General features: G+C 55.5%; 1 protein-coding gene across 1 annotated transcript in view; it reads left to right on the forward strand.

Annotated features, from left to right (window-relative positions):
• ABCC8 (ATP binding cassette subfamily C member 8) overlaps positions 1-22,018 on the forward strand; it is a 74,489-nt gene extending 52,471 nt beyond the window's left edge. Inside the window, exons 18-40 of the mRNA XM_081799234.1 lie at positions 618-707; positions 1,194-1,229; positions 1,868-1,966; positions 3,064-3,148; positions 3,805-3,885; positions 5,735-5,872; positions 7,304-7,429; positions 8,329-8,428; positions 8,658-8,899; positions 9,001-9,167; positions 10,242-10,311; positions 10,814-10,971; positions 12,662-12,754; positions 16,481-16,583; positions 17,136-17,249; positions 17,566-17,686; positions 17,785-17,915; positions 18,855-18,933; positions 19,143-19,251; positions 19,667-19,770; positions 20,574-20,707; positions 21,203-21,265; positions 21,776-22,018. Of these exons, the coding sequence (XP_081655360.1) occupies positions 618-707; positions 1,194-1,229; positions 1,868-1,966; positions 3,064-3,148; positions 3,805-3,885; positions 5,735-5,872; positions 7,304-7,429; positions 8,329-8,428; positions 8,658-8,899; positions 9,001-9,167; positions 10,242-10,311; positions 10,814-10,971; positions 12,662-12,754; positions 16,481-16,583; positions 17,136-17,249; positions 17,566-17,686; positions 17,785-17,915; positions 18,855-18,933; positions 19,143-19,251; positions 19,667-19,770; positions 20,574-20,707; positions 21,203-21,265; positions 21,776-21,913 (2,581 nt within the window). The 3' untranslated portion in view covers positions 21,914-22,018. The remainder of the gene's footprint in view (positions 1-617; positions 708-1,193; positions 1,230-1,867; positions 1,967-3,063; positions 3,149-3,804; positions 3,886-5,734; positions 5,873-7,303; positions 7,430-8,328; positions 8,429-8,657; positions 8,900-9,000; positions 9,168-10,241; positions 10,312-10,813; positions 10,972-12,661; positions 12,755-16,480; positions 16,584-17,135; positions 17,250-17,565; positions 17,687-17,784; positions 17,916-18,854; positions 18,934-19,142; positions 19,252-19,666; positions 19,771-20,573; positions 20,708-21,202; positions 21,266-21,775) is intronic.
• Positions 22,019-24,420: the final 2,402 nt, after the last annotated feature.

The raw sequence follows: 24,420 nt of genomic DNA on the forward strand, positions 1-24,420 counted from the left end.
AAACGATTTAACTGGAAAACAGATGTGTCAGGGAAAAGACAATTCGGTGGGGGAGGGGGGGAAGTGTGTTTAAAAAGACCCTAGGGAATGCTCCTGAAAAAAAAAAAAAAGTTGAGAAACACGGCTGTGAGAGAGGAGGTAGATATCCCCCAGGCCAGACAGAAAATGCAGTCTTACTGCTTTATGTCTAGTGTACAGGTCTGAAAAAGTCCAGGTGAAGTCGATTAATGAGGCTCTGAGACCCTCACGACCCTCCCCAACCTCACGCCTCCTAAGAACATGTGGGACGCGGGGGCATGAACCCAGGACCGGGGAACATTGACTCAACTCTGTAATTACACTCAAGTTCCTGGCCTTGGCTCTGACCCCAGAGTGTTTCACTTCCCCATGTTTCCTCTGCCCTTTCTCCCACCTTGTCCCCAAGTGCCGGGGTGTGATGACAGGCCCAGCCTCTCTAGCCACAGTAACCGTGGTTCTTGAGCCAAAAGGCCGAGCTGACGGTATGTGACCAGTCTGACCTGTGGATGACAACGGCAGGACAGAAGAGCTGACACTAGATCCGTTGCAGACAGCCCAAGGCACGGGGACACTGCCGCTGACCATGCCCCTCCCCGCAGATCCCCCAGATTCCACCGCCAGCTGCTGACAGGGCCACACGAGGCTTTTCGGCCCTCTGGCTGCCACCACGAGAGCTCCACGGGCGGAAGGTTCCCACACACAAGCTGCGGGCCTGGCCTGGCTCCTTCCAGACAGCCCTCCGTGGCCCAGCTGTTTTGGCGGCCACGTCTGTCTGAGACGAATCTGTGCATTTGAGCCCCAATGCAGAGGCTGGAGCCTGGAAGGAGCCACATACTGGCCTTCATACTCCTCTGACATGGGATTCCCCCCACCAACACACACACAAGCTTACACCATTGGTGCCTTTCCCCCATTCTCCCTCTCAGCTGGGGCCCTGGGGCCCTCCTCACGCACCCCACACATACTGGGGATGCTACAGAGGGTCGGGCAGCAGAGGCTCCCCCAGGATGGCCAAGCCCCACTCCTCACCCCTCCATGCAACGTGGGTGGCTGCATCCTTGGTCCCAGGGACTCTGAAGGCACCCTCATGCCAGGTTTGAGGGAGCCCAGATGTCTGTGGAGAAGGTGGTACACGTATGGGAGCCCTGAAGTTGTGTCTTTTCTTCCTGCTGCAGCCCAGAGCGGGAGCCGGTGGCCGACTCGGACGTCAGGTACCGTGCCCGGGATCACCTGCCCTATGGGCAGGCTTCCTCAGAGGGGCTCTCAGGCCCCAGGGAGCCATGGAACTCTCGAAGGCAGCCCCCCGCCCATCGCCCAGCCCAGTGGCAGGGAAGAGGCCCAGGGGGGTTCTGTACTCCATCAGATGGTTCAGAGGCCTCCACTGCTTCTGAGCACCAAGCTGCTCCCTTCACACCAGATCGTTTTTTTCTGCTCCTCCCCCCACCACCTTGTTTTTGGTCTTCGAAAACCTTGCCACACTAAATGTGGTTTCCTTGGCTCTGCTTATTTTAAAGAAGTTCCACTTGGAAAATTACCTGTTAATATCAAAAGCAAGTGGTTTGAGGGCCGCTCAGGGAAGCAGGAAATTAGGGGTTGAGGGTTTACTTGGTTTGGTCACATTCTGGGCTCCTTCCAGTTCTGGGTACAGATTCAGGAAGAACAGATGACAGGGGTGGGACAGGTCGGTTGCAGGGCAGGGCAGGGTTGAAGACCTGGGCACCAAGCCGGCCCTAGGCCACCAGGGGCCACAGAAAGCAGATTTCTGCCAAGTGCACCTCCCCGGTCTAAACCCTCTGCTTGACAACTGCCCCTGAGAAGGGCGCCCCTACTCCCACCTGCTTCATTCCAGGAAGAGAGGCCCCGTGGCCTATGCTTCTCAGAAACCATGGCTGTTGAATGCCACCGTGGAGGAGAACATCACCTTTGAGAGTCCCTTCAACAAACAACGGTAAAAGCCTCTCAGAGGAAGACAGCCTGGGGGAGGGGAGAAACTGGTCAAGGGCAGCATTAGCCAGCCCTCCCCAGTACCTGAGCCCCAGCCGGCTGCCCTGTCCCTCCATCAATCACCCCACACCCAGCCATTCTGCTCTCCAGGATGCTTATCTGGATTCCAGCCTGTTCCATATGGCACACCTGGAAATGATCCAGATGTGCCTGGGCATTGAGGCAGTCCAGCTCCTGTGGGTATGAGGGCAGAAAGGGTGGGGGTCATTGGGTGGAAGCCTTGGTGCCTTCTCTTGAGGCTAAGGGGAAGGCTGACCCAGCTCCCCATTATTCCCTACGCCCAGCTCTGCAGCTCATGCGCTATTTTCCCTCCAATGATAATAATAATCGCTACCATCAATTGAGCTCCGAGGTGCCAAGTACAGCATCCCGCTCTATATGCGTGGTTTCCTCTAATGCTCACAACCACCCCAGGAGGCAGCTACTATTATTAGCCCCATCCTACAAAGGAGGAAACCAAGGCTCAGAAAGGTTAGGTAACTTGCCCAAGGCCACCCAGCCAATAAGTGAGAGAAATGAGTCTCAAATCCAAGGCTGCCTGACACCCAATTACTTGTCACCAAGACACTCTGATGCCTCCATGCACGCTGGCTGGCCCCTGCCCAAGCTAAGAGCTGGTCGGGGAAGTATGAGAGGAGCAGGCTGGGCAAATATTTGATCAGCCATCATCATTACTGCTGAGGCCAACCAGCAGTGATTTTCCCTGGCAGTGCCCCCAGGGTGGGCTCTGGCCACGGTTTCTCCCACTGCACGGGGGCCTGGGGCTCCCTTTTGTAACTTACATGGCATAAATGCTACTATCCAATTTCATCCTTCAAATATTTAACTGGCCCCAAGACTCTGTGAGGTGCTGCCCTCAGCTCTTTTGAAGCTCACGTGGTGTTTGCCTGCAGCCAGGCAGAAGGCCATTAAAGCCATTGCTCCCCCTGAGCACAGCTGCCCAGAAGCTAATGACCCTCTGCATGTGCTCAGGCCCGACTCTGGCCAGGCTGATCAGCTGTGTCTGCCCCTCCCACCCCCTCCCCCGCCCCACCACTCCAGGTACAAAATGGTCATCGAAGCCTGCTCCCTGCAGCCGGACATCGACATCCTGCCCCATGGAGACCAGACTCAGATTGGGGAACGGGTTAGTAGCAGCCTCTATGGGGTTTTTTCAAAGCGGGGGCCCTCAATCTCCCCTGACCCCCAGCATGCCCGGAGATCATTCTCAGGGAGAGCAGGTGACTGGAAAATAAGAGAGGGTAAAGGTGGAAGAGCATCCTGCAGTGAAGTCAAAATGATCCCGAGCCCTGGGCGGCTGGCTATCCTCGACAGGTTTGCAACTCGCGCCTCGCTGGGCTGGAGATGACTTAGCATCTCCTTCATTCATGCCCCGCATATATACTAAGGCCCACGTGATACTGCGGTAGGCCCGGGGTTATCTCCTTTGGGTACCCTGGCCAGGTGGGGCCCCTCCTCCATAAGCTTAGGCAAATAGGATGCTCCCACGACTGTCCTCCTCATGTATGATTTAAATCCCTACTTTCTGTGTCTTAGTTGTCACCAGTCAGATGGTCCCTAGCACCTACATGATGAATCTTCAAAGACGTGGGGATCCTGCTCCCCACTTCTGAATGCATTTAGTAAACGTGTACAAGTTCCTCCTCTCTTCAAGATGAGGAGGGGGCAAAGAGGTGGATAGAGCCAGGCCTCCATCTCAGAGAGCTCACAGTCAAGTAAGGGCCAGGACAGTCCTTGCTGAGGGGCTCTGAGAGCATGACCTTTCCTCTCCTTTGGTCACAGGGCATCAATCTATCTGGTGGTCAACGCCAGCGAATCAGTGTGGCCCGAGCCCTGTACCAGCACACCAACGTTGTCTTCTTGGTGAGTGGCATTAGCTGGTGTCCCCCTTGAGGCCCTCCCTGACTCACTGCCTGTACACACACACACACACACACACACACACACACCCCAACCTCCCTCTCAGGGAGTAAACCTCTCCTGCCAGAGATATTACCTAATCATTGGTGGGGAAACTGAGGCAAGGATAGTGCAAATGACCCACTGTGGACTTCACACTGAACTCTGCAGTAGCCATAAGGGGAGATGCGTAGGAGTTACAAGCCGCCTCCCTGCTGGACAGCCCCAAGCTATCAACACTTAGCCCCACTATAATTCGTGGAATGTCTGCTGCCACCGCCCATCCCATGCCCAGAGCAGACATTGCTAATTGATCACAGCAGTAGTAATAGAAAATTCAGCATTATCAATGAAAGCAATTCTGTGAAACCCCACATTAAGTTTCTGTGGGAAAATTAACTTGGCTTCAGAATCCTTCTCAACACAGCACTCCAGATAACCTTTAGCAGTCAAACATGAGATCACATTATTAGCTCTCCCTGCCATAGTTCAGGCCAAGTTCTGTGTTAGGTGCTTTGGTTGACACTGAAGAATTCTGGGAGCCAATCCTCGGCCTCAGAGATGTAGAGTCTAGCTAGAGAGACAGAGCCACAGCCCAGTTGAAAGCCAAACTGTGTGGCACGGTCTATGAGGAGCCTTGCCCAAGGAGACAATGGGGAGAGCTAGAATAATCAGGGAGAGCTTCCTGGAGGAGGACCTTGAAAAGTGAGTCAGTTAAACCGAAGGAAAGAGGAAGGCCATTTGGGTAGGAAGTCAGAAGAAGGAACCTCAGGTCTCTGAACCTGGTTATATTCTTCCCCCACCCCCCGGCGCCCAATACACATAAATGCTCCCCACTAAACACACTTCAAAATGTAAAGGTTCATAGTCTTTGTTACCATCTGACATAGCACTTCACAAAGTATTAGCTTATTCATGGTCTCGTATGAGCTTTAAACAACCTTGTTAGAAGTAAAGTGGTTATGGGGCGCCTGGGTGGCTCAGTTGGTTAAGCGACTGCCTTCGGCTCAGGTCATGAGCCTGGAGTCCCGGGATCGAGTCCCGCGTCGGGCTCCCTGGTCAGCAGGGGGTCTGCTTCTCCCTCTGACCCTCCCCCTGCTCGTGCTCTCTCTCTCTATCTCATTCTCTCTCTCAAATAAATAAATAAATAATCTTTTAAAAAAAAAAAAAAGAAGTAAAGTGGTTATTTTCGTTTATTTCAGCAAAGTTGTATTAAGCTCCTACTCTACCTGGCATGGGCGCAAGGGGTGTCAGTTCCTGGGAATCTCACAGGAGTGGACAAATAACCATCACAACTGGAATTGAGAGGAGGGAAGGCTAGGCATGGAAGTCAAGAGAGGACACATAGAGCACTGAAGGATGAGTGGATGTTCACCAGGCAGACAAAAGGCAAAATGGCACTTTGGGCAGAGGGAAAAGCATAGGTAAAAACCTCGGAGTGGCAAGTTCTCTAGAAAGCTGGAGTTACAGGGAGCTTGGACAGGAAAGAGAAGTGAGACCAGACAGACTGGGCAGGTAATGGAGGGCCTAGCTTACCATGCTAAGGAATTCAGACTTCATAGGCAATGGGGAGCTATTGAAGGTTCAGGAGTCAGGAAGTGCCTGTGATTAAATCTGTTTGAGAGCAATCACTGATAACAGCTGCATTTTAAGATGAGGCGTCTAAAGCCCAGAGAGGTTAAATACATTGTCCAAGGCCATACAGCTAACTAGTGTCAGTCCCTGGACCAGAGCTGGTATAACTCTGATGGTTTTTATTCTCACTGTTACCCCCTCCCCCCACCCTTGCCCCCACCTTCTCTCCTCTGCCCAGGATGACCCCTTCTCAGCTCTGGATGTCCATCTGAGTGACCACCTGATGCAGGCCGGGATCCTTGAGCTGCTCCAGGATGACAAGAGGACAGTGGTCCTAGTGACCCACAAGCTCCAGTACCTGCCACATGCAGATTGGGTGAGGGGCCACAGGAGGTGAAGCTTTGGAGGGCTGAGTGGGAGAGGCAGCAGGAGAGGTGGGAGAGGCAAAGGAGTCGGTGTCTCAGTAGCAATTGCTGAGGGCAGAAGCGATCCACACTGACAGGCTTCATGCAGGCTGGGTAGCTCAGGCAGATCCTGCACAGGCCAGGGGTTCGGTATCACAATAGCTGCACACGTTCCCATCCTCACCTGGGGCCCCTGTGCGTACACGCAAGCCTGGCACCAAGAAGTCTCGGAAAGAAGCAGACGCTCAATTCCTACCTTCTGTTTATGGCCCAGTTTGATGACTCATCCCCCTGGCCTTGGGGCTGCCTATTTGGATGGGAGAGCCATCTTCCCACCCTCTAACCCACCGAGGGTCCGATGCATTTAAGTCAAGATCAGCTGAAAAACATGGCAACAAACAATACAAGTAGTAATGGAAACTTCAATATTATCAATAGAATGCAATTTTGTGAAACCCCACATTAACCAAATTTCTGTACTCCTCAATATGTAGACAACAGCTACTTTTCAGTTAATTGGAAAGCATTTAATCTTTAAGATGGAAATCATGTGACTTTTAAAATCTGGGCCTTGCCAGACTCCTATATAAATTGGTCCCTGAAAATTGAGCTTCAGGCCTGTGCTAAATGGGCCTAAGTCTTCCTTCCACATGTGGTAAAATCCTCCTTCTACTATGAAAAAAGAAAAAAATCCGTATTTTTTAAAGAAACTTACAACAGGGGCAGAAGGTCTGCGACTGAGTTTCCATGGTGACCTTGGCAGGGCAGTTCGGGACAATCGTTAGTCTTAAGAGGGCAGACAAAGGCATGACTGGTTCCTTGGAATGTCAGAGAGCGAGACTCCCAGGCATCCCTCCCTACACCCCATCACGGGCTGGACGGGGGTGAAGGAGCAGGGGAGGGTCTCTGAATTAATGACAAGAGTCTATGAGTGGGAAACATTGAGTGTTTCAAATAAAATCAGTTTTATTGATTTCAGAGAGGCATGGCCACGCCACACACACTTAGACCAATGGGTACTTTGTTAACCACTGGTGGAACCTACCAGACCTGTGGTCAGGGGAGCTGGAAGTAGCGTGCAATTAGCTGTTGAGTGTGTGAAAACAGCTGCCCCTGATGGGATCCTAGCAAGGAATCAGACCGCTTGGCCAGGATCCACCAATTTGCTCTGCAAACCCTCTTAGCAACCCTGGGGCAACCCCTGAGAATTACCCTCCAAAAGTACCGACCTCTAGATCCTGGGAGTGTGTCGGTAAGGACTGCAGGGGGGAGGCCAGTGGCCAGTTGTGGTGGGGAAGAGGATGTGTGCCAGTCCATCTCAGAGCCCTTGCCGAGGTGGGGGTGTGACCGCCACACCCCCTTCCCGTTCAGCCCCGGGGCTGGGTCTGTTTCTGCCTTTCCAGATCATCGCCATGAAGGATGGCACCATCCAGAGGGAGGGTACGCTCAAGGATTTCCAGAGGTCCGAGTGCCAGCTCTTTGAGCACTGGAAGACCCTCATGAACCGGCAGGACCAAGAGCTGGAGAAGGTGAGTATGTCCTAAGGGCCAGGCAGCCACCCTCTGAGGAGAAGTTTCTGTTAGAATCCTGAACACACAAAGGCCTTCCTGCCCTCCTTGCCCTAGGAAACCCCTCAAAGGACAGATGTGGGAGCTGAGCATGAACTTCCTCCTTCCAGAGGAGGGCCGGCACTTGTGCCAGGTACTCAGGGCAGACTCAGGTGGACACCTTCCCCTTATCCTGAAATAGTCAGAATCCATTTAGTTATAAAGCTTCAGAGAATCAACTCAAACTGGTGAAGGAGAAAAGGGGAGAGGTAAGGACTTTTTGGCTCATGAAAGTAAAAAGGATCAGCTTCAGGTAGAGCTGGATCCAGGTAGTTAAACACTGTCATCAGGAACCTGTTTCTCTTCCTCATTGGCTCTGCTCCCCTCAGACGGGCCTCATTCTTGTGGTGGTGGAGAGAGCTTGATCAGCAGCCTCGAGCTTACATTCTCCCAGCTCAACACCTCTACCAGCAAGAGAGTATCTCTGTCACAACAGTTCAGCAGAAATCCCCAGGTTAACTCTCCTTTGTCCACTTTGGTCCTGTGCCCACCCTGAATAAATCATTGTGGAATGTGAGATTGGCCAGCCCTGGATCTCGTGCCCACCCCCGGAGCCAAGGAGAATGATCAGCCCACCTGAGTCACAGAGACTAAGAATAGGGGAGAGATGGTCTCCCACAGGAATGTTTGGGGTATCGTTAGCCGATAAATGGGGAGAAGTAAATTCTGGCATGACAAACTTGTGTCCATCTGGACTCTCCCCCAGGTGGGGGCACCCTGGAAACCTGACACCAGTCATTGCCAGGGGTGGCTGCCCTCCACCCTCCCTCCTTCCCTCTGCACACTCTGAGGACAGTGGCCGGGGTCCATCTGTCTTTCAGGAGACTGTCATGGAGAGAAAAGCCACAGAGCCATCTCAGGGCCTGCCCCGGGCCATGTCCTCAAGAGACGGCCTCCTGCAGGATGAGGAAGAGGAGGAAGGTACAGACTGTGGGACTAACAGTGAGATCATGGCCTGAGGTCTGGCGGACCATGGGGAGACAAAGTTTCGGGGTTCTGGGGGTGCTGAGATAGTGTGACTTTCATTAAATCCCTTGCCCTCTGTGTGCCTCGGTTTTCCCATCTGTTAAGTGGGGATAACATGCCCCCCGGTTCACCCTCAGAGGGAGGGTGAATGGGAAGCCACAGGGTGGGTTCTTGCGGCCTGCAGAGGAGGCAGCTGAGAGCGAGGAGGAGGACAACCTGTCTTCAGTGCTGCACCAGCGGGCCAAGATCCCGTGGCGAGCCTGCACCAAGTATTTGTCATCCGCCGGCATCTTGCTCCTGTCACTGCTCGTCTTCTCCCAGCTGCTCAAGCACATGGTCTTGGTGGCCATTGACTACTGGCTGGCCAAGTGGACTGACAGCGCCCTGACCCCGAGCCCCGCGGCCAGGAACTGCTCACTCAGCCAGGTGTGGCCGACTGCCCCAAGCAGGGGCCGGGGAGAGGGTGGGGGGAGAGGGCTGAGCCCCGGACACCCCCAGGACCCCGCATCATTCTCTGCCCGGCCCAGGAGTGCACCCTTGACCAGACTGTCTATGCCATGGTATTCACGGTGCTCTGCAGCCTGGGCATCGTGTTGTGCCTTGTCACGTCCGTCACGGTAGAGTGGACGGGGCTGAAGGTGGCCAAAAGGTTGCACCGCGGCCTGCTGAACCGGATCATCCTGGCTCCCATGAGGTACCCCTCTCCCCCGGCCATGCTGGGGCTGTGGGCAAGTTGCTGTTCTCTGGGCCTCAGTTCTGCCACCTGTAAAATGGAGATATGCAACCTCTGTCACAGGCTGAGGTGGCAGGGGCGGGGGGGGGTGGCTCAAGGAGGAGGTGTGTAAAAATGTCCTCCTCGGGGCAGAAGGCAGAGGAAAACCAGCATTTACTCAGCCACACATGGTGCTAAGCATTTTATATGGTTCGCTCATCTAATTGTCACACAGCCCTTCAAAGTGAGTGTCCGCAGGCTCTGTGTAGATGTAAGTTTCCCTTCCTCAGGCAGGTAATGTCTGCCCGTCTCCGCTCTGCCCCTCCTCCCTCAGCCAGCCTGCAGGTTCTGACACTGGGCACACGGGGACATGTTTTAATCTCCTGGAAGGGGATGGATAAAAATCCCAAAGGCCACTTGGTGTGAAACAGATCTAAGGTGGTCACTGCCCAGTCGACTGGCTGACTCTGTTTTAAAGCACGACAGGCAAACAGGTGGTCTGGCCCCTTGTCAATGCCAGGCCTCACCATCTGACTACACTTTTTACTTTTCAGCCTCATGAGCTCTCTGTGGCCCACAGGCATGACCTCAACATTTACTTACCCTCTATTTGTCCCCGGTCTGAGCTCCCAAAACCCTCTGGTTAGGGTTGGGCCGGTTCTGGTTCAGAGCCAGAGTGATGACAGCCCGAGTAGCCTCGCAGGGTCAGCCAGCTGACAACCCATCCCCAGGGCCCTGTTCGCCCTGGAGAAGACTCGATGTCCCTGGAGTGAGCTGCTGAGTGAGTCAGGCAGATCAAACAGCTGAGGAAGGTGGTGGTGGTCATACATGGGCTTGAGAGCCAGAGAGGTTAGTGAGGGGCCAGCACCCCTTTGGGCAGTTGCAGGAATTCTCAGGGACACAGGCCAGATAGCTACAGACTTGCAAAGGCAACCACCCCTAGGCAGCCAGACCCAGAGATGACCCCAAAGACACTAAAATGAAAGAACTACCCTCATTCAATAAACAGGAAGGAAATCAATAAATGGATGAGTAACTGTTCTGGTTGCCTCTTAGGTTTTTTGAGACCACGCCCCTTGGAAGCATCCTGAATAGATTTTCAGCTGACTGTAACACCATCGACCAGGTACACAGGACTGTGACCCATTTCCCCAGTTCAGAGAGAGGCCAGACCCCCACGCTTTTCCTCTCTGGTGCTGGCTTCCCCAGATTTGGTGCTCAGAGCCCCGTGGGACGAACCCAGTGGGCCCCAATCTGATTACAATGCTGCCTCGGGGCCTGGGGCTGCCCCTGTGAAACTGTCATGATAAGACTGAGGGAAACCACATCCCTTTGGCTTCCATCCAATACCCCCTGGCTCACTCCAGTAAGGTTCCAGCATAGTCTGAACCAAGGTGGCTGATTTTGTGGAGAACATTCCTTTCAATTCAGCTTGTGTTCTCGGTTTACCGTCGTACTAGATGGTGAGGAAGCAAAGTCCTGATTCCCGCTCTCAGGGAGCCTACAGTGTAGCTGGAGAGACGAGACATGTGCCTGTAAGAATGTGAGAGAGCAAAACATGGCGGCAGGTAACACACTGAAGATAAACACCAAAACTCACCTCCCTCTCTCACCCTCCCCTCCGTCAGCACATCCCATCCACGCTGGAGTGCTTGAGCCGCTCCACCCTGCTCTGCGTCTCAGCCCTGGCTGTCATCTCCTATGTCACGCCTGTGTTCCTCGTGGCCCTCTTTCCCCTGGCCGTGGTCTGCTACTTCATCCAGAAGTACTTCCGGGTGGCATCCAGGTAATGGCAGCCTTTGCCAGCCTCAGGGGCGGGGGGATGCTTTGCAATGGGCAGCTGGGTACTCTTACTAGAGTAATCATCAAAAACTAGTAGAGTCCTATTGCCCCTGAAAAGGAAAATAGAAATGAAGGAAGGGGAGATATTCATCTTCCACCACCCTGATGTAACCGTCTGTCAGCGCGCACACACACACACGCACACACACACACACACACACACACACACCCTGCCGTTAATATCAGAACTATTTCCTTAGGAGATAGAGTCAGGAGTAGAATTGCTAGGTCGGGGTGTATACATACCTTTATGCCCTTCATTCATTTTGCCAAAATGCTTCTCAGGAGGAGTCCAGTGACCAGGCTGATTGCTGATGCACGAAATCGAGGGCCCCTGATGGCAGGGGTGTTATGGCAACCCTACGTCCCAGCCCACGGGGGCCAGAGTGTGCCTGGGAGCCTCGACTTGAGGGAGCCTTTCACAGTGATCACATTTGCCCTCGGGAGCCTTCGAGTCACACAGGCTTCTTCCCTACTCAAAATTTTCTAAGAACGTTCTCTAGAAGTTCTTTCTGGGAGTGATTCTGTTAAACTCATAGGTCCAAATAATTGTCAGGAAAATTTGAAAGAATCTCTAGACCAGTGTTTTTCAAACCGCCAGTTGCAACCTGTCAGTGGGTCATGAAATCAATATCATAGCTCACAGCCAGCATTTTTATCAGATGAAATTGAACAGAACATATCAGACTGTATGCACATAGTAACAGTAAGTTCTGCTTCATGAAACCTTTGTTTGGGGCGTGTAGGGGGGTGTGTGTGTGTGTGTGCACGTGTGCACTGATTTGTAGTATAAAATGCATTTCTTACTGCAGGTTATAATCAAAAGGTTAAGTACCTTCCCCAAGTGCACATAGTTGATTAGTAACTGGAGTCAAAATGCTGATTATCAATAAAAACAATTAAATTTAGATACATTTTGACCACGATTACCTTGCCCGTGAGGACCAAGGTTCGTATGCAGGATGGTGTAGAATCCCCTGGCACCCAGAAGGAGCATGTTAGTGTTCACAAATCACTGTGACTTTTTAAACACTGTTACAAGCTGTTTTACAAATTTCATTTCTTCTGCCAGGGAAACCACCCTGTTCCCCTGGCATCCTCTCTGCCCCGGGGACAGTCTGTCCGGGAACGCTGCCTCCCGCAGCCCAGCCTGACCTCCCTGGCACTGATGTGCTTGTCAGGGTGCAGCTGTGGGGGGCAGGGGCAATCCTGTTGCCATGGAAACCTCTGGCCTGTCCCCCTCAAGGAGCTCTGTAGATGCTGGCCCTTGATGTGCCTGAACCTATTGTGGTTACCGGGGAGGGGACTGAAAGCTTTGCGTGAGGTCTTTCTGCTCCTTTCGCTAGCTGTCGCAAGGTTCAGGTTGTTCCCCGTGAGAGAGAACGACCGTACGTGCCCCGCCTTACCACACTCGTGAGGTAGACGGTGCCTGGGGTTACAGGGCCTGCCCCGGCGTGCTGTTTATGCATTTTGTTGGGTGGTACCACTGGCTTCCCTCTCTACAGGGGAGACACTGAGACCTGGACAGGTGAAGCCATTTGCGCACACAGTGGTTGTGGGCGGAGCTAGGATTCAGACCCGAGCCGAGCCCTGCGCCTGCCCTCTTGACCATTCTACTCTGCTCCCCTGCACAGGGACCTGCAGCAGCTGGATGACACCACCCAGCTCCCCCTGCTCTCCCACTTTGCTGAAACTGTGGAAGGTCTCACCACCATCCGGGCCTTCAGGTACCAGATTTACCCCAAGGTGCGGGTGGGTGGGAGTGGGGCCAGGGCCACAGGTCATGTGGTTCGGTTGTCAGGGCTTGGCTTAGGAAGGCCCAGGACACCTGTCTCCCAACCACTCCTCAGGCCCCGAAGCCTTGATGATGTCCCCCAGAGGGGTCAGGTCCGGTGGGCTCCACTGTATGAACCAGAGAGGAAAATCTCAGCCCTGCAGCCAAGTCCAGAGCCTCTGTGAACTAAGGCAGGACATGAAAAGAAACAAAGCTGGGAAGTATATGCTCACATATCAATGCTAGAAAGGCTTTTCCAGCATGTGGGCCAACACCGAGGCCATCTTTTCTGGAGAATCTCCAGTGACTCGAACACTATGCTAAGTAATTTACATATCATCTCATTCATTCTGCACTGCAATCCAAGGCAGTTTGCATGATTATTCCCATTTCCCAAATAAAGAAATTGAGGCTCAGAGACATTATATAACCCCTCTGGGTAAGGCCGTCTGAAACCTAGACTTGAACCTGCCCATTCGTTCAGTAAACATGTACTGAGCTAAAACCCAAGCCAGGCACTAAAAAGACAGAGATGAGTCAGATGAGCCCCGATCCTGGAGGCATTTACAGTCCAGGCTTTGAGCAGGCCAGCGCAAAACCATGTGACAGGTACTCTGAAAGAAAGGGGAATGCAGCCTGTGGGGACATAGAAGGGAGGCAGTCACCGAAGACTTCACAGAGGACATGTTGTCGGAGCCAGCATCAAAGGGTAAATAAAAGTTCACCAAGCTGGAGGATTTCCCTGCAAAACTTCAGTGTCCCTGCTTTCCACCCTCAATCATGATGTTGGGCTAGACGGGAGCATCTCAGGCTGCCTGGGGAGTAGAGGGGCCATTGCTCCCTGCCCCAGTCTCTGTCTGATGTATTAGAACATTTCTCCTCCAGCCAAACAGGCCAGAGACCCCTGCCTCAGATGGTTGGACTCTGGTCTCTAAGCCTTACCCAGAGAGTGATTCCAGGTTATTTTTAGGATGGCACAGCTGTGCGGGGTGTGACAGTAACCATGCGACACCAAGTCCCATGTCCAGGAGTAACCCCAGGGCGCAAGGACCAGCCAAGAGGATTCAGGGAGGCTTGCGTCTCCTCCCTCCAAGCCCCAAAGCTCTAGGAGAGGTGCCCAGGCCCCCTGGTGCAGCACGGTGGCCCCATTCACTCCCTGGGCCATCTGCACCAGTGAAACGTCCTCTTAGGGGTCTAGTCTGAGGAAAGCAAAGCAACGCTGAGCTCTGCCCTGGCCTCGGCTCCGCTCCCTGGACAGCCCTGCGCTGTCTTCCGCACAGAAGCCCCTTGGAACCTGGTGTGATGCTAAGGTCTCCTCCGAGCCCCCTTCCTGTCTCAAGCCTGCACTTCCCCAGGTCCTTTGACTTCGAGGGCCCTCCACACTGCCGGGCCTGGCCCCTACTCAGTCTTAGTACTGTTCCTCTTACACATGCGGTCCTGGCGGCCTTCGGGCTGGGCCTGGGGCAGAGAGATTGTGACTTTCTGCCGGGGGGCTGGACCTGCTCAGTAGGATCTGAGTGGATGCCGCATCCTGCAAGCAACCTCACACCCAGCCTGGGGTCAGTCAGAGGAGCCGCTGCCCAGCGAGGCCTCCCACGCCCTACGCTGACACAGGGGGGACCGCGACATGTGGATGAAGGACTTTCTAGTCCTCCCCGGATGTGGTTAATTCATTGGCTCTTGCCTAGCAGCCTGCCCTGTTGGGAGCTGACTAGCATTTACTGAATGTGCGCCTAACACCCGCCAGGCCCCGTACTCAGTGCTGTGTGTGTGTGTATTACTGCATTCAGCGCTCACGAGAGCCCCAGGACGTGGATTCGAGCAGCCACGTTCAACAGATAAGGCTGAATCACCAACCTGAGGTCACACACAAGGTCGGAGCCAGTGTTAGGCTTGGAACCCAGGCCTGTGGGACCTGCTGGTTTCTCTAGGAGGCCCTGCCTTTTCCCAGAAAAGTTTCAAGAGTACCCCAGCCCCAGACCCAGTGTTGGGCTCAGAGGCTGTTTCAGCCCAGGTGGGAACGATTAGTGTCCCCATTTTACTAATGAGGAAACTGAGTCTTGGGCCTGACACACAGCCAGTGAAGGAAGAAGGCTCAGAATCCAGTGTGGGTCTGCATGGCCCCACCCTGGCACTCTCCACAGTCCTCACACTGTCACACACCTATCCCAGAAGCCACACCTCCCACACACACCCTCATGCACACCCAGCCCTCAGGCTCGCCCGTCACACACAGTCACACCCTTCAGACCTGGGGCTACACACTCGCCTCAGCCACCGTGCTGTGCGATCGTACTCTCTCTCACACCTCCGAGACTCACTCTGCTCTCCTCAGACACATGGGTCAGGCACAGCCCCTCCGCCCAGAAATAATCAAAGCAGAACAAACACCTTCCAAGAGTCAAAAGCAAAGGCGCGGTAAGACTCATCTTGAGCCCTCTGAGTCCCCAGTTGTTTCCCTGAGACCAATGCTAAGACGGCTTCGGCTTCCATTTGTTCCTTCGCTCGTCGTGAAACAAGTGCTCCGCCCCCTCCTCTGGGCCTGGCCAAGCCAGCCTGGTGTGAGGGGGTGCCCAGGGAGAGTGATGCCAGGAGCCCCAGCCCAGGAGAAAAAGCAGGTCCATTCGAAGTAACGAAGTAACGCAAGGAGAACATGATGAGGGCACAAGCGAAGGAAAGAAGCCTCCAGGGTCAGGGAAGGTTCCATTCGTTCATTCAGCAAGTATTTATTGACAGTGCCAGGGGCTAGGGATGCCCTGGTGAACAAAACAGCCATGGGCTCCATTCTCATAGAGTTTACAGTCTAGTCTCGTGAGGGAGATAAGCAGCTAGAGAAATGAACATAAGAACAAAGGTTATAAAACAAACAGGCTGCAGAGATGGGGAACCATAGGCCAGGAAAGGCCACCCTGAGGAGGTGTCATTTGAGGTAAAGCCTGAAGGCTGAGAGGAGTCAGCCTTGTGAAGAGCGGAAGAAAAAGCATTCCAGGCAGAGGGGACAGCATGTACAAAGGCCCTGGGGTGGGAAAGACCTTGGTATTGTCACAAAACTGAAAAAGGGCAAGTAACAAATGACTTTATTGTAATTTCTGTGGCTGCAAGGCAGTGAGCAAGGGAATTTGTGGCATGGAAGGAGGCTAGGTTGGCAGGAGCCAGCTCACTCAGGCTCCTGGCAAGGAGGTGGTTCTTTAGCCTTAAAACCATTGACATTCCAAACAGGAGAGAGATGGGATGTAATTTATGATTTACAAAGATTATGCCGGCTGCTGTGGGAAGACAGCAGGTAGACCTATGGGGAAGCTGACGCAGTAGCCCAGGCGAGAGGCAGGCAGAAGCAAGGACTATTTTGGAGGTAGAAATAAGAGGTCTTGTAGAGGGATTGGCTGTGAATCCAGATGATTTCTTGGTTTCTGGCCTGAGCATCTAGGTGGGCAGAAGTGCGCTTTACTGTAATAGCTAGACCCTGAAGAGAACAATGGGTCTTGGGGTGAAAGCAGGAGTTTGAAGGAGGTGGGAATCTTGACAAGTTTGAATAAAGTAGCAGGGAGCTGGGAGGGCCGTCTGGAGAGGAATGGCATACATAATGTCAGACACAGCATGTTTACTGGCTGCTTCTCTGTAGGTAAGGAGAGGCCTGGGGGTCATGTGGACCCTCAGACCCTCCCCATCCGCCCTCCAGGTATGAGGCTAGGTTCCAGCAGAAGCTCCTCGAATACACAGACTCCAACAACATTGCCTCCCTCTTCCTCACGGCTGCCAACAGATGGCTAGAAGTCCGCATGGCAAGTGCCACCCACGCCCCACCCCGGGCCCTGAGGCAGGGGCTTCTGATAGGGGTGTGGAGCCAGAGCAAGGGCCAAACATGGGCCAGAGGGTGGGAAGAGAGGATGGAATAGCAGCCCGTGTGTGCACACAGGGCGGGAGCTGAGCCCTCCTCTCCCCCCAGCCCTGGAGGCCCTCCCTGGGTCTGACCCGAGCCTGCTCTTCCCCATCCCTGCCCGGGGGTTTGTGCACCTGAGGTGCGCACCAGTAGCCGGAAGAGCTGTGTGTTTCACTGTGACGAGTGTGTGTCTGAAGTGGGCCACATGACCCGCGTGGGCCAGCTGGTGAGGCACGTTCAGGCCTGCGCAGACGGCTGGGGTTGGGGCAGAAGCTGTGTGCACACGTTGTCTCCCGGGGCTCCGGCCTTCAAGGCCTCCTGCGTGTCTGATGATGTGTAGGTGTGTTGGCTGGGCTGGGGTAGAGTGTCTGCTGAGCTGAAGGGAGTGAGGTGGGTTGGGGGGCCCTGTGGTTTCGACCCCAGAGGGCCCACACGGGCTCACCTCCCTCCACAGGAGTACATCGGTGCCTGTGTGGTCCTCATCGCGGCCGTGACGTCCATCTCCAACTCCCTGCACAGGGAGCTCTCTGCTGGCCTGGTGGGCCTGGGCCTTACCTATGCCCTAATGGTGAGTGACAGCAGACTGGGGCAGGGGAGGGCTCAGATACCAGCCCTCGGGGAATCTCGGAGACACCCTCCAGGCCCTACCCCAAGCTACTGTGAGTCTGATGCGGGAGGGACCATGTGGGTAGGGGGGCTAACCCAGGGCCGGGGCCCCAGACAGGTGGTGGGTAAGGATCCACGTTCATTGTAACCCTCCCATGCCTCCAGGGAGGACCCCCCTGAATAGCAGCAGAAGACACTGAGGGCCCCTGGCCCCTCAGCTGTAAGAAGAGCCCTCCTGGTGGCCGGGGTTGGACCAAGTGCTCACTGACTCCCCGCAGGTCTCCAACTACCTCAACTGGATGGTGAGGAACCTGGCGGACATGGAGATCCAGCTGGGGGCTGTGAAGCGCATCCATGGGCTCCTGAAAACCGAAGCGGAGAGCTACGAGGGGCTGCTGGGTGAGAGGCCCGGCCGAGGGGCACGTCGGGGGGAGGGGGGCCCTCCTGGATTCCAGCGGCGCCTGTATCTGCTGGCTGAGCCCCGGTCTGGCCCCCAGCACCCTCGCTCATCCCGAAGAACTGGCCAGACCAAGGGAAGATCCAGATCCAGAACCTAAGTGTGCGCTATGACAGCTCTCTGAAGCCAGTGCTGAAGCATGTCAACGCTCTCATCTCCCCAGGACAGAAGGTCAGTGGGCGGCAGGGCAGAGGGCTGGCCCGTGGCACAGAGTCAGCTCACGGCCCCCCGGGGCCTTCCAGGGCTCCCAACTAGTCGGACCCCCCCCAGGTGCTGGCCCTGGGCTCCTCACACTGACGAGGCTCAGCCCACCTCTCCCCCACTCCCGCTCCCCTGCTCCTTCTGCTGCCCTCACTCACCCACCAAGGAGATGGGCACCCCAGACTCCCCTGGCTGAGAGGGCTTTGTCAGGGGCCCCCTGAGCTTCAGAGCAGATCCTCGGGACAAAGAGTGAGGCCACACTTGTCTGGCACTCTGACCCAACTGTCTGATGGATTCCCTCCTCGCGCCCCCTCTGCTCTGACACTGCCCCCCCTTCTGTCTCTTAGTCTCTGTCTCTCTGTCTGTGGCTGTCTGTCTCATTCTCTCTGACCTTCAGATGTACCTCTGTCCCTGCCTCTGGCCCTCCCATCTGTCCCTACCTCTCCCGTCCTTCTGTGTCACCATCTCTGTCTTTGTACTGGTCCCTTATTGTCCTTTCTGTTGGTACCCATGGGCCGGGAAGCAATGGGGTCAGAGGTGACCCCAGTGTAAGGTGGGGCACACAGATACGTCGCTGCAGACCGCACGGAGCCGCCCCCCGGCCCTCCTCCCACACCCGCGCACATACACGTCGCACCAGGGCCCCAACTCCCCTGCAGCCACATACCAGGCACGGCAAGACCTACACCCAGGCCCAGGAGTTGCACATCTACGCCCTGTACTTGCTTGCGGGTCCCTGTGGGAGGCCCCCTGAACCCAGGAAGCAAGCCCAAAGCCGGGCCCAGCCCTGGCCAAATAGAAGCTGGTCAGAAAGGCAGGACAAGAGATGCTGTGCCCTCCAGTGCCTGCATAGCCCAGAGCTAGCACCAGAAGCTTCCCCAGGTACTCAGTACCTGCTCCTCTCTCCAGATTGGGATCTGTGGCCGCACAGGCAGTGGGAAGTCCTCCTTCTCGCTCGCCTTCTTCCGCATGGTGGACATGTTCGAAGGTGAGTGGTGTGACAGGCGCCCCCCGTGTACCCACAGCCACCAGATGGGACCTCAGTCCCGGTGTATGGTCAGATGTCATAGGAGGCCCAGCAATCACTGCCTCCCCCTGCATCCTCGATGGGACCCACGTTCCCAGGCTGAACCTGTCCCCGGCACCACCAGCTCCCCCGCTCCCTGGTGCCCCACCCGTGCCCCTGTCTCCGCACAGGGCACATCATCATTGACGGCATTGACATCGCCAAACTGCCCCTGCACACCCTGCGCTCACGCCTCTCCATCATCCTGCAGGACCCCGTCCTCTTCAGCGGCACCATCCGGTGAGCCCCACCGCTCCCGCGGGGCCCCCCTCCCCGTCCCAGGCCCGGCGCCTTGCAGCTGGGGCATGAGGAGGGGAGGGGTGGGCGAGGCCCGGAGTGCTCTGCTGGGTACCCCTCCCGGGGCAGGCAGCCCTGCTCAGGCTCTGGGCACTGTGGGCCGGCCTGGAGCCTCACACTTCCAGCCTCGCGCCTTTCTCGCCCCCGTGGGGCCCTGTGAGGTAGCCCCAGCAGCTCTGCCGGGGGGCAGCTTCCCCCCACCCGCTCACCAGCTGGCTGCCCCCTCGGCCAGCCAGGCCCCCGCGGCAACCAGTTCTCTCTCACCGCTCCGTTCCCCAGCCTCGCCCTCGGCCAGTCCCCGGGGACGAGCCAGCACCCGGCTTCCCTCCCTGAGACGACTTTCTGTGGCACCCTCCAGATTTAACCTGGACCCGGAGAAGAAGTGCTCGGACAGCACGCTGTGGGAGGCGCTGGAGATCGCCCAGCTGAAGCTGGTGGTGAAGGCGCTGCCGGGCGGCCTGGGTAACTCCCGCGGGAGCCGCGGGCCGGGCCAGAGGACGTCTGGAAGGGCTAGGCGGGAAAACGCACACCCGGCTCTGAGGTCTGCCCTGGCTTTAGCCTAGGGTCTGGCAGGACCCCGGAGACCATTCCGGGTCCCCTTTTACCTTACGGGAGCTCAGAGAGGTCACGTGAGTTGTCCCAGGCCACACGACTGGTCAATTCAGGCCAGCTCCAGCCCCGCCCCCAGGGACCCAGGGGGAGGGGGGACAGCGGGAGTCGCTGTGGGAGTCCATCATCCCACCACAGTGCATTCGGCCCTGCCCACCCCGGCCACCGGCCCGCCCAGCTCTGCCCCGAGGAAGGAGAGGACAGACGGGTCAGGCCTCCGGGGTGCAGGGAAGACTCTGCCCCCCAGCCCAGAGGGCTGCAGAGCCTTGGTGTGTTTGCTACAGCCCCTGGGGCAGTGGGGGCCGGCCAAGCCTTAGCTTCAGAGACTCGCCCCACCAGTGCCCACACACACACCTCAAGCACCTACGTACTCAGTGCACACGCCCCCCTCCCGGAGCCTCCCGGAGCCTCCCGGGGCCTCCCGGGGCCAGGGCAGCGCACCCCTGCAGAGGGTGCTCCTCTCTGTAATTCATGCAGGTGGCACCTGCGTCGTGGGGCGAGGTGCAGCAGCCCTGCACACCCCCGGCCTCATGACCCACGCCTGCATATTCGGCCCTGTACATACATTTCCTAACACCCCCTAAGCCCTGCTATCTACTAAACTCCCAAAGCCAGACTACCTCAGCCCTGCTCCTCCTCCCCGGGGCTGTTTTCAGATGCCATCATCACGGAAGGCGGGGAGAATTTCAGTCAGGGCCAGAGGCAACTGTTCTGTCTGGCTCGGGCCTTCGTGAGGAAGACCAGCATCTTCATCATGGACGAAGCCACGGCCTCCATCGACATGGCCACGGTCGGTCCGGAGCACAGCCGTGGGGTGGGGTCTTGGAGAGGGTTGTCATGGGGTCTTGGGGTGAAATTTGCACAAAGTGGTCCCGAAGCTCGAGTTGTCTTTAACATCAAGGGCCATTTGTGGCAGAAAAGGCAAAGGGCTGGAGGGACCCTGACTCGAGCTAGTTTCAGGGCATGTTTATAGCTCACAAACACACAAGCTGCACACAGACCCAGAGGGACTTCACACCCATCACCCGCCACACAGCCCAGCCAGACCCACTCACAGCACACACACGTGCATAGAGCTGAGCCCCCGACACGCTGAGCTCCGCCCCTGAATGCTAGAACTTGGTTGGTCCTATGGGGACAAGGACCAGACAGACGGAGGGAAGGGTGGGCTAGGATTGGGGTCACTTGGGAGCTGGACCGCAGACCTGGGCCCCACATCCCCAAAGCCAGGCCAGACCCCATCCACTAGGCAGAAGAGCCAACCACTGCTGCTCCCACCCGGCAGGAAAACATCCTCCAGAAGGTGGTGATGACAGCCTTCGCAGACCGCACCGTGGTCACCATCGCGGTAAGGGGCCCCTTGCTGGGGTGCGGGGCAACACCCAGAGAGAGGACAGCCAGCAGACTTACCCGGGCCTGGTAAACAGGAGAGGCCCCTGGAGCAATGATGCAGAGTCTGGAGGGCTTGCAGGGAACCTGGACCGCAGGACATGGGGTGTGGGCGGACTTACACCTGCTCTTCCCTCAGATCCCTCTCTCTTTCTCCAGGTTCCAAGGCCCACCCCTGTCCTAAGGCCCCCGGGAGCTAGGCTAGGATACCTTCTCTATAGGAAGCGGGGGTTGGGCTGTGAGTCTTGAAGCCCAGAGGTGAGGGCAGAGCCGAGACTTGGTAAGGGGAGAGGGTGTCATTAGCGGACAGAGCGCTTGGGGTCACAGCCACCCCAGGAAAGGGCAGTGGCCACAGAGATGGAACATTCCATCCACATGCCTCCTCCCCCAAACTGCAGAAGAGACACCCTCAGCTGCCCCTCCCTCCCCCCCCACCCTGATCAAACCCCGCCCCCCCCGCCCCACCCAGCACCGTGTGCACACCATCCTGAGTGCAGACCTGGTGATTGTCCTGAAACGTGGCGCCATCCTTGAGTTCGACAAGCCAGAGAAGCTGCTCAGCCAGAAGGACAGTGTCTTCGCCTCCTTTGTCCGTGCGGACAAGTGACCAGCTGGAGCCCAAGGGCCACCCCGTGCCCCAGCCTGCCCCCACCTCCCGCCCGGGCTTTCTAACTGTAAATCACTTGTAAATAAAGAGATTGGTTGTTTCCTACCGGAGGCCTCTCGGGTCTGGTGTGCAGGGACTGGGGTGGCCTGTGGAGCATCGGGCAGACCTGAGGCTGTGTGAGTTTCAGAAGTGTGTTTCCTTATCTGTGAAGTGAGGTTGGTATTAGTCTGCTCAGGCGGCTATAACAAAATAGTGGACTAGGAGACTTAAACAGAAACGTTTTCTGACAGATCTGGAGGCTGGAAGTCCAAGATCAAGGTGCATAGGTTTGGTTTCTCCTAAAGACCTAATTACCTCTTCACAGGCCCTATCTCCAAATACTGTCACACTGGGGGGCTTCAACATGGGAATTTAGGGCTTTAACAAATGGATTTGGGGAAGGGGACACAATTCAGTCCATAACAAGGGCTATCGCGTTTTTGTGATTACCTCATTAGACAAAGTAGTCCCCTTCCTTCTCACTTTATTTCCTGGATTAGTACCACTTCCATGACAAATGACAGGAACCCAACTCAAAGGGGCTTACACAAAAACTGGAATTCATTGCCGTATGTGACGGAGAAGCCCAGGAGGTGTACTGCTTCAAGCATGGCTGGATGTGTTTCCACTTCTGGTTTCTGTCTTCCTACCCTCCCTGATGACAAATGGCCACTAGCCCCTCCAGCTTATACACTAGCTCTCTGAAAAAGAGATGATTCTTCCCAATAGTCCCAGCAAAAGTCTTGGGAGCAAATCTCAATGGACCAGGTTAGGTCATACCCCTACCTCTACCCAATCACTGTGGTCAGAGGGCTGGGCTACACTGACTGGCTAGGCCCCGATCACATGTCCCCATCTGTGTCCCCTACGGAGAGGCATTCAGAATGCGAGAAGGGTGGTCCTTCAGAGGGAAGCACAGTGCATATACCACAAGTCAGCCAGGTGGTGGCTGGAGATGCTGAGGCCCAGACACTGGGGAGACCCAAACAACAGATATCTTCAGATTCTATCAGCATCAGGAAACAGGAGTGCACACCTCCCCCAGCCCAGAAACGGCAGGTGCTGATTTACATATCATGTTTGTATCATTTTCACATTGACTTCAGCACTGTCTATCCCAGCTCTGGGGTGCAGACCCAGGTGTCTTGGGCCTGTGTTTCTCTTGGTTGCAACGGCATGAGAACAATGTAAGGAAAACCCACCAGTCACTGGAGAGAGGCCCAACACAGACCTGTTGGATATTCCAAGAGCCAGAGGGGATGAGGAAGTACGAGCTCTGTAAGGCCTGGCAGGCTGCCTGGGGGAGGCAAGATGTGAGGTGGGCATGAGAGGGGTGGGAATTGGACAGGCAGAGTTAGAGAAAATGGCCCATGGAGCAGGGGGTGGGGGCATAAGATCATAGGGCCTTAAATGCCAAGACAAGGAGTCTGGGATAAGTTTATGAACAAAAGAGAAGTGGAGAAGGTTTCTGAGTGAGAAAGGAACCTGACAAATGTAGTATTTGGGGGAGATGAGTATGAGGAAGTAAGGATGGAGCAGGGCAGGAGGCTGAGCTCTTTGAGTAAGGGGCTCACCCTTCTAGAAAGGGTGGAGCAGGTAATAGCTGAGGCCTCAGGGCCACGCTGTGAGGCAGGGCCTTGCCTTTCCAGCTCTAAGATGCCTCCAGGGGCAGCCCTCTCCACTGAGGGGCCTCCCAAGAGCAGAGCTTGGGAAGGGAGAAGATTCCTAACCCCATCCCCACCTTGTGCCCACCACACCCCATGGGATTGAAGGGAGGTAGCAGGGGCAGGGCAAGGTCCAGACTGAAGTCTTGCAGGGATGCCCAAGGCCATTCTGGCCCAAACCCCTCTATAGTATCCCTGATGGTCTGCCAACTTGGACTTGGATACTCCAAAAATATGGGTCATCTCTGGTTATTAGAACTGACTCTTCCCTATGTGAAATCACAACCTGTCTCTGTTCCACTCAGTGTCTGTACTGGTTCTATACTTTGGGCCACATAAAACTATTAGTCCATCCTCCTTGGACCCCTGGGATTTCTGCAATAGTGCCCAAACTCCCTAGAGGGCTCTCTAAGGCTCCTTTACTGGTGGCTGAACAGATGTAGTTGCCTCACAGCTTTCTTGTGTAACCCTGTCTCCTTGAGCTCCCCTTCTCTGATCATCCTGTTCTCCCCTCCCCACTCTAGGCACTGCATCTCTGTTAATATAGCCCAAGCTTACTTACCCTGAGTAGCATTGTTGACTCTGCCTGCAGGTGAGTAGAGACAGAAAGGAAAACTCAATATGAAAATCACAGTCTGCCCCACTGTGGCCCATATCCCCACTGTTCCCATTTGGGGCCCTGCCTCAAGCCCCCACTCCAACAAATGAACACACATGGGTCAGGGCTACAAAAAGATCTGAGCCCCAGAGAGGGGGTAAGACCATTACTGTCCCAACACCAGAGACCTAGCAGTCTTTCTCTCC

Source organism: Leptonychotes weddellii, chromosome 11 (assembly GCF_054177405.1).
Source record: "Leptonychotes weddellii isolate Sample4059 chromosome 11, ASM5417740v2, whole genome shotgun sequence".
Taxonomy (NCBI): Eukaryota; Metazoa; Chordata; class Mammalia; order Carnivora; family Phocidae; genus Leptonychotes; species Leptonychotes weddellii.